This window comes from Garra rufa, chromosome 20 (genome assembly GCF_049309525.1).
Source record: "Garra rufa chromosome 20, GarRuf1.0, whole genome shotgun sequence".
In the NCBI taxonomy this organism is placed as follows: Eukaryota; Metazoa; Chordata; class Actinopteri; order Cypriniformes; family Cyprinidae; genus Garra; species Garra rufa.
Window position 1 is genome coordinate 10,898,322 of NC_133380.1, and position 9,915 is coordinate 10,908,236.

The 9,915-nt window shown below is 36.9% G+C and overlaps 1 protein-coding gene across 4 annotated transcripts in view; it reads left to right on the plus strand.

Annotated features, from left to right (window-relative positions):
- The window catches only part of col6a2 (collagen, type VI, alpha 2), a 29,453-nt gene extending 19,831 nt beyond the window's left edge, over positions 1-9,622 (plus strand). For all 4 annotated transcript variants that reach the window (XM_073825711.1, XM_073825713.1, XM_073825712.1 and 1 more), the window contains exons 26-28: positions 1,927-2,382; positions 2,472-2,510; positions 8,196-9,622. In XM_073825711.1, coding sequence (XP_073681812.1) covers positions 1,927-2,382; positions 2,472-2,510; positions 8,196-8,797 — 1,097 coding nt within the window. In that variant the 3' untranslated portion in view covers positions 8,798-9,622. The remainder of the gene's footprint in view (positions 1-1,926; positions 2,383-2,471; positions 2,511-8,195) is intronic.
- The last annotated feature ends 293 nt before the right edge of the window (positions 9,623-9,915 follow it).

Below are 9,915 nucleotides of genomic sequence, written 5' to 3' on the forward strand. Positions count from 1 at the left end.
TTAAGGTATTTTAGGAAAACATTCCAGGATTTTTCGTCATATAGTGGACTTCACTGGTGGCCAATGGGTTGAAGGTCCAAACTGCAGCTTTAATGCAGCTTCAAAAGGCTCCACCAGCTGAGGAATAAGGGTGCTTTCACACCTGCCTTATTTAGTTCGGTTGAATCGCACTAGAGTTCGTTTTCCTCTTGGTGCGGTTCGTTTGGGCAGGTGTGAATGTAGCAATCGCACTCGAGTGCGCACCAAAAGTGGACCAAAAAAGCGTACCGAGACCTCCTTGAAGAGGTGGTCTCGGTACGCTTTCAAACGAACACTGGAGCGGTTTGTTTGTGGTGAGAACATGAACCGAACTAGAACAGACCCAACCGCAAGAAGTACTGCGCCTTTTTGGACTAATCCAGCTGCCGTAATCCGCTGCGCTGTTCATTATGGGATGAGGACAAGTATTTGTTGACAGTTAGCGCTTTAGCAACATAGCCCCATGACAGCTCGCGGACAAAGTTGTGAGGAGGTGCGGAGCCTCATAAATTTGGTCTGATGATCATATAGGTCCCAACTTTCGAAAACTCACAAGAACATCACAATCTTTCTCATTGTTTAAGAGGCCGTTCACATGTCACGTCTAAAAACGCGTGGAAAATGCTAGGCGCCGCTTTCTCTTTCTTTCTAAACTGCTCTGTAGCTTGAGCTCCCGTGGCGTCTGCCGTTGCTAAGCAACCATGACCTGCGCTCTCCATAAATACGCAAAAGTTTCATCAAATGATAAATGGATTTTCAGCATTAAAAATCGCTTGCAGTAGCTCTGCTATTATATTTATTCAAAAATGTTTATCCCTGTACAGCTATGATAAGCTGTTTCTCCAACTTGCCAGTGCTCTCAATGTTATTAAGGGAAAGGATGAAGCTGATTGTTTGGATCATGTCACATGACCTGCGGTGTGCTTGCAGAATTCTGAAAAGTTGAGATGTTTTTATCTCGATGCGGCGCGTTCTCGAATGGAAAAAACGTGCGTGTCGCTTCCATTCTGAGCGTCTACATTTGAAATAACGAGACTGAGCGCGCAAAAGACGCAACATGTGAACAGCCCCTAACAGTTTAGAAAATACGTTCAATACACTGATCTATATAATTCTCTATTATAGATCAGTGGTTCAATGACACCATCTGGCCAACGAGTGATTTGGATGTTGTCACATGACTGCATTTTGGTTTGTTTCAACTGGTTCGGACCAGAGCAATCAGCGTGGTGTGAAAAGGACCCAAAACGGCAGAAAAATGCTACAATGTATCATTTGTTGCCCTTGGTCCGGACCAAATGAACCGAACCACAGATGTGAAAGCACCCTAAGTGTCTTATCTAGTGAAACAATCAGTCAGTTTCGTAAAAAAAAAAACATTTTTGTCTTGCTCTATTTCTGCAATGCTCATCAGCGACTTCATGCAATGCGTAATCATGTTTGAAAAATTTCAGTGCAGTTAGTCCTTCATCTGTGTACTTCAGTTCAAAAAGTTAGGGTAAGGCATAATCTCATTTTCCTACAAAATCATCCGACATCGTTTTAGGTTTTTCTTTTGTAAAAGGCTTTTGACTTTCTTTGCGCGCTCGTTTTGTAAACCGGTACTTCCATCTACTTCACACATGCATGATTACATAATGCGTGAGCTAGCTGCATTGAAACTGCAACCATTGGCCACCACTGAAGTCCAATATATGGAGAAAAATCCTGAAATGTTTTCCTCAAAAATCTTAATTTCTTAAGATATGAACATCTTGAATGACATGGGGGTGAATAAATCATCAGGAGATTTTTATTTTTATTTATTTATTATTCTTTTTATTCCATTAAGTGAATTAATCCTATAAGTAGCAAAGCAGAAGTGGTTAAATATAATCTAACAAAATCTGTGTTTGCTAATTTTCTCAGGAACTCGAGTCGGTGTTGTCCAGTACAGTCACAACGGAACATTCCAGGCTATTCGTCTCAATGACTCCAAGATCGACTCTATGTCCGCCTTCAAAGACGCCGTGAAGAAGCTTGAGTGGATTGCTGGAGGAACATGGACGCCTTCTGCCCTGAAATTCGCCTACGATAACCTAATTCGCGATAGCCGTCGTGCAAAGGCTAACGTGACAGTGGTTGTGATCACTGACGGTCGTTACGACCCCCGTGATGACGACAAACTGCTCAATTACCTCTGTACGGACACCAGCATTGACGTGAATGCCATCGGTATTGGTGACATGTTCGACCAGCCGGAGGAGAATGAAAGTCTGAAGTCCATCGCTTGCAGAAAGGATGGAAGAGTCATGGGAATGAGGCGTTTCGCTGATCTGGTTGCAGAAGATTTCATCGATAGGATTGAGACTGTACTCTGCCCAGGTGAGTCCCGCCCAAGTTTTTTTTCGCTTGCTGTCTTGATATGAAGAAATAGAGTTTTCTTTTCATTGCTTTTCTTTTCTCTGTTTTAGATCCAGTGATTGTTTGCCCTGATCTTCCATGTAAAAGTGGTAAGTGTTGTTGTTCATACCCAAAAAGATGTGTATGATTGACTCTTCAAATGGCTGTAAAAACATTCTGAATGTTTTTCTTTCAGTCAAGTCAATGTATACCATAAACTACACTACCAGTAAAAGGTTTCTTTAAAGAAGTCCCTTCAGCTCACCAAGCCTACACTTGTTTGATTTAAAGCACTGCAAAAACAATTGAAATATTATTACTATTTAAAACAACTGTTTTCTATTTGAATATGTTTTAAAATGTAATTTATTCCTATGATTTCAAAACAGAATTTTTAGCATCATAATCTTTCTGATGGTCTGATTTGATTCTTTAAAAACATTTATTATTATTATAACAATAGAATATTATGTTATTTCAATTAAATAGAAATCTTATATAAATGTCTAAGACAATAAATATCTGTATCATCACTTTTGATCAATTTAAAGCATCCTTGCTTAATAAAAGTATTAATTTCCAAAAAAGATATATGTATACCAACTCATATGAGTGCTTATAGATGAAGATGAAGCTTTTTTATTTCAGATTTAATGCTGATGTTTGGAAATAATAATAATAAAAAATGTTTTTTGAACAGCAAATCAGAATATTACAATTAGATTTCTAAATGATCATGTGACAATGAATGACATGAGTAATGATGCTGCAAATATAGCTTTGTTCACAGGAATACATTATATTTTAAAATACATTTAAATAGAATACAGTTATTTTAAATAGTAAAAAATATTTCAAAATTGTACTCTTTTTGCTGTACTTTGGATCAAATAAATGCAGGCTTGGTGAGCAGAAGAGACTTACATTAAAAATCTTGACTGGTAGTGAAGAGTTTATCATTTTCATTTATTATTTTCTGTACAAAACTAGTCTTTTTATTATTTTATTTTATAATTGTTAAACTGTCCTATTTAAACCCATTCAAGCTCTGTAAAATAGGCAAAGTACTAATATTTTGAATTAAGTTTTGAGCTTTAATTTTTTTTGTGATAATGTTTTTCTTTTGTCATTTATGTTTTTGTTTTATTTTTTATGTTATTATTTCTATTTTGCTTTAAATTATTTTATGTAAGTATTTGTTTTAGTAATTTTAATACTTCAACAAACATTTATTTTTGTAAGTTGCCAAGTTTTTCCATCTTTTTTTTATATTTAATTTAATTTTAGCTTTATTTCAATTACCAGAAATTATTTTAAATTTTTAGTTACCAATAACAACAATGCATACAATATTATTCATGGGCACTTATTAAGTGATCTAAAAATTTCTGTGTCAGCCATAATAGCTATCATGCTGATAAAAAAAAAAAACAAATCAGGTTGTATTTGGCCTATTAAAGTCATAATAATAATGTTGTCTATGTAAAATATAAAATCCACAGAACTGTCTGAATTTGTAAAGTAAACTAACAAAACTCTGTCAAGTCCGAAATTATTCATACCCCTGGCAAATTCTTTTGAAGTTACTTTTATTCAACCAGCAAGTTTTTTTTTTACAAGAAATGACACAGGCTTCTCCCATAAGATAATAAGACGATGTACAAGAGGCATCATTGTGGAAAAAAATATTTCAGCTTTTATTGACATTTGAACAAAAAGCGGCATGTCCAAAATTATTCATACCCTTTGCAAACTATCACAGTCTATGGGAAAATCCAAAGTTCTATACCATTCCAAATAGTCCAAGCTGTTCTAAAGGATCCTAAAAAGCATCCTGCACACCGCTGGGTTCCACGGACGCAGACCAAGGAGGACGCCGCTTCTCCAGATAAGGCACACAAAAGCCCACTTGGCCTCCTCTGGACAAAGACGACTTCTGGTCTTCTGTTTTATGGTCAGATGAAACAAAAATTGAATTGTTTGGCCACAATGATGAAAAAACTTGCTGGCTGAATAAAAATAACTTTAGGCCCGAATTTGCCAGGGGTATGAATAATTTCGGCCTTGACTGTATGTATAAAAAGTAATTTTTTATACATTAATGGTTCAGTACACGTAGCAAATGTTATACATTTGTTTGGTTGAACACCTCAAATGTAAATGTTAGGACTTTTAATCATACACTTGTTATGTATGATAACCAGCCCAGTCTCAAGGCCAAGGAAATGTCACAAGGTGCGTAAACAGTTGTTTAGTGACATTTCCTTGTGAGTTTTTAGGCTAAACGCACAATGTTCAACACAAAAGGTAACAAATCACAATCTAAAATCAATCAAAACAGCAACTAGGCAGAGCCAGTTGCTAGGAGGCCCCCTAAAACTATTGTTTTAACACTCACTTGCAGATGACGCCCTTGCAGAGGAGTGGAAGGACAGTCCCATCCCAACCACTGTACTAAGCGTCCCAAACTTAATCAACAATCTACAAGAGGCCAAACACCCTGATACCTACACCAAGGCTGTAGCTACATTGGCTTACGCAGCCCAGATGGCTAAACTGTCCTCTGAACCTGACAAACAGAGATGGACCAATCTGTTCATTGACTCGTTTAGAGTGATCTATTCTGATATGACGGGAGACCCAAACAAAGTTCTTGGCTTGTGTTAGGATTGGCCATTTCCAAAAATTCAAACCTATAGCTTGAGTGAAATAATACACATGGCCTTGTGGTAGAGTTATGTTCTCTATAGAGTAAAAAGCTAGCTGGTCTATGCATGAATGTAGTATTTGCGTTAACAATAATCGAATGCAGTTGCTAATACCTCTCTTAAAGATGTAACATTTAATTTCCAAGAAATAGCATGTAAAATAGTTAACATCGTGGCCAGTTAACAACCACTTTTGTTTGCTAACCTTTGCTAAAAGCAATTCGCTGCTATGAAAATGTGAAATGGCAACCTTTGCCTCTTGACCTCGATGCCTGCTGCTCTGCAATCTTTTTTTGCATTTAAATATGCAAAATGAACATTTCGAATAGAAAGCACTTTCATAGCATGCTCTCATTAGCTTATCTTGTTTTGCTTGAATCCTCAGGGCCTCTAGGATTTTTGAAGGCATTTTGATCTTTTATAAATATGGAGGAGATGCTTTGGTCTTGAAAAATGAATACGAAAGATGGTAATTGATACTTGAAGGGTTAGTTTACATTAAAAAAAATGAACATTCTGTTATCATTTACTCACCCACATTGTTGCAAACCTGTATGACTCTCTTTTCTTTGAAAAACAAAAGGAAATGTTGTAACTTTTCATACAATAAAAACATACAGTGACCAGGGGCTTTCAAATTCTAGAAACTAAAATAAAAACACATGGTAGTGTTGTAAAAGTAGTACACCGCGAATTGGAAATTCATACAGGTTTTAAATGACAAAACCAGGTAATGATGATAGAATTTCCATTTTTGCTTGATCTATCCTTTAAAGCATCAGTACATTTAAAGAACCGTTCATTTTGATACTTTAATCATATCAGTTTTGCACTTTGCACATTAAGGCTGAATTCACAAGCCTGTAGCTTCTCATAAGTTAGTGAAATGTCTGTGGAGATTTTAATGCTGCTTTACCATTTTCGACTTTCAAAGACCCACTATATTGTGCACAAATAATTTGTATGATGATTAATTAAAGGGATAGTTCACCCAAAATGAAAATTTACTCACCCTCAAATCATCCTCGGTGTATGTTGAGGTCAAAAGTTTACATACAAAAATCTGCTAAATGTTTTATTTTACCAAAATAAGAGGGATCACAGCTGTGGATCATTCAGATCGTGGACTATACGTAAACATCTTTTATGTCAAATATCTTTTTCAGGTCAGTACTAAATAAAAAATAACATGCATTTTGTATGATCCTTCTTATTTTGGTAAAATAATTAACAATTTGCAGATTCTGAAAGGGGGATGTAAACTTTTGACCTCAACTGTATGTGACTTAGTTCTTTCCGATAAATACAAAAAGAGTTATATTAAACAATTTCTTGGCTTTTTTAAGCTTTATAATGGCAGTGAATGGCTGTAGAGATTTTGAAGTCCAATAAAGTGCATAAATCCATCATAAAAAGAACTCCACACGGCTCTGGGGGGTTGATAAAGGCCTTCTGAAGTGAATCGATGTGTTTGTGTAAGAAAAATATTCATGTCTAAAACCTTTGTGTTGAATTATGTCACAAAATAGAAGTACAAAAGTACAAAATGAGGATTCGTAAAGAAAAATGTCAGAGAATTTCGAAATAAGCCAAGAGGAGACTGGTTTTCCTTTGCTGCAAACAAATCTAGAAGATTACAGCTTATAGTGTTAAATATGGATATTTAGAAGGCTTTTATTAACCCTCTGGAGCCATGTGGAGTACTTTTTATGATGGATATATTTATTTTGCTTTAAAATCTCAACACCCATTCACTGCTATTAGAAAGCTTGGAAGAGCCCTGACATATTAATATAACTCTGAAAGGAAGAAAGTCATATCTCCCTATGATGGCTTGAGAGTGGGTAAATCATGGGGTAATATCATAGACTGTAAAAAATATGGACGTAGGATCCGTGACGTCACCCGTAGGATTCTGAAGCGCTATTTTGAAGCCTAAAGTGGGCGGGAGTCGGACGTCGCCATCTTGGAACGCGTCACCGCGCGTCACTCCCGGATAATCAAAAATTGGCAAAAAGGCGGGACGTGGGTGGAGCTTGTTGTTGAAACCACGCCCGCCTAGCGCGACAGTGGTAACAGCAGCGGCAATCCCCCTCACTCAAGTGACCACACCCTTAATATAACTTAAATGGATGAGTTATAAAAAAATTCACCCCCCTCACAGTTGACATGAAGGGCAAAACTAGCTATATAGACCAAAACCATTTTTTGAACCAGGCTGTAAACATACTTTTTTCTGCTGTAAAGTTGGGCATTTTAACATGGGGAGTCAATGGGACTGACTCCCTTCTGCAGCCAGTCTCTAGCGGCCAGTCGATGAATTGCAGTTTAAGTCACTTCCGTGTTGGTTTCAATAGAGAGAGCGGGAGGTTGCCTCTTGGGTAATATTCATTTTTGGGTGAACTATCCCTTTAAAGATTTGTTATAAGCTGCTTTTCCAGTGCTACAGCATACATTTTTATTCTAAAAATATATAATTATATTTTCTAAATCACCCCCAGGAGTTAATCTGCTATTTAGGCAACAGAAAGCTTTAGAGAGTCCCTGACATTCATGTACTACAATGGCAATTCAGTAATACTTTTCGTAGCCTCCTTATATAACTGTTAATGGCCATTTATGTGGCATATATTGCATGTTTGATTATCTCACTGAATCTTCTTGAATGGAAATACATATCAGTGTGAATTACCTATGTATGTCCTTATATGGACCATCCACGAGTTAAAGGAAAATGGACTTTGTACAATTCAGAATATTTTTTTCAGTCTGCCATTATGCTCAATAATGAGATTTCTCTTGGTAATACAAGATAATGTATATTTGTAGCAAGTATTATGTATATATATATATATGACAGTGTATATCAGAAATGTGCAATGAAAAAAACGCAAGCTCTTGGACTGCAAGAAATGCAACTTGAATTATTTGTAACAAATAAATATCTTTAGCATTGAAATGCGTATTTTTGTTACATTTACTTACTCTTATAATGTACTTTATCCTGTATTATTTTTCACAATTCATTATTTTAATAATGCAAAGCATGTCAACTAAGCCAAATATTGCTGTTTTTGTATTTTATAGAACCAGCCGTAGCCAACTGCATCCAGCGGCCTGTTGATGTGATCTTCATGCTGGATGGCTCAGAGCGCATGGGTCAGGAGAATTTCCGCTACGCACGCGAGTTCGTGGAGAACGTCGCTAACCGCCTGACCCTCGCCCGGGGGGACAACGACGAGCGTAATGCCAGGGTGGCTCTTCTGCAGTACGGCGATGAAAACCAACATCAGTTGGGCTTCAAACTTACCAACAACTTCACCACCGTCGCTGATGGCCTGGCCAAAATGATTTACCTGGATTCTACTTCCAATGTGGGAAGTGGTATTATCTACGCCGTCAACAACATCGTCACGAGCAGAGGCACCCGACTGGCTAGACGAAATGCCGAGCTCGCGTTCGTCTTCATCACCGACGGCGTCACCAGCAACAAGAACCTGGAGGAAGGCATCAGCGCCATGCGCAGAGCAGAAGGCGTTCCCACTGTGATTGCCATGGGCAGCGACGTCGACAAGGAGATCCTAGCGAAGCTTTCGCTGGGAGACCAGACGTCCATTTTTAGGGGTCAGGATTTTGCAAGTCTAAACAAAGCCAGCTTTTTTGAGCGATTCCTTCGGTGGATCTGCTGAGGGGTGGGGTTTCTTTTTTAGTAAAGGGGGGGGATTGGTGTGTCATAGGGTTCAGCACAATGGTTAGAGTAGAACAGATACATTTTATTTACACTATGCAATTTAAGAACTTATATTAAGGAAATAGAGGTAAAAATTGTTTGTTATACCAGCTTAGGATAACCTGCAACTCTTTCATTGGCTTCAGCTCAATGATGCACCAATGGAGATGGGCTTTGGGTACAAGAAGACACTGCAGTAAACCAAGAGGTCAAGTTACTAGTAACACTCCAAAGAATATGTACTGAATGTGTATTTTGACAAAGTTGCAATTGTAGTTTTTTTTTATTTCTGTATTTTTATGCTGAAAGGCCTCTAGCTGATTTTTTGTTTTATATATTCCTCTACACAAGGTGCTAAACCAGAGTAAGACTGGAGTTTTTCCTCTATCATTATCAGAATCACATTGGTAAAAAGTCCACTAATTCAGGGGTACAAGAATTAAAAAGAAAAAAATAACACTTGCCAGATTAGTCATTTAAGATAAAATGATGTCTTGAAAAATGGCCTGCAGTTGCTAAAATAAATCAATGCCACCTTCCACAGCACGTTTACTCTTGAGCCAACACATGCTTAGAAATCCAGTGTTCCAGATTAAAAACATTTACTTATTCACCTACATTTTAATGTTAAGGATAAATATTAGCACCACAATCAGTCACTTAATTCTAAGAACCAAATAAGAACATGAAATATTTGACATGCTGTTGGACACTTGAATGATCATTTCCATAGTTGCTGTCAAACTGAAATTTGAATCAAATAAACCAAGCTGTGGTAACACAACTGATATGTCTGTGGTTTTTCTTTCAGAAACAACATTGTCACTACATTTGTTTCAACCTAAATTCTATTCTGCCCTACAGTTGAAGTCAAAAGTTTACATATGCTTGAAGAATCTGCAAAATGTATATTATTTCATCAAATTAAGAGGGATCATGCAAAATGTATGTTATTTTTTTATTTAGTGCTGACCTGAATAAGATATTTCACATTAAAATATGTTTACATATAGGGAATTTATAAAAATGACTCAAGTTCAAAAGTTTACATACGCTTGATTCTTAATACTGTGTTGT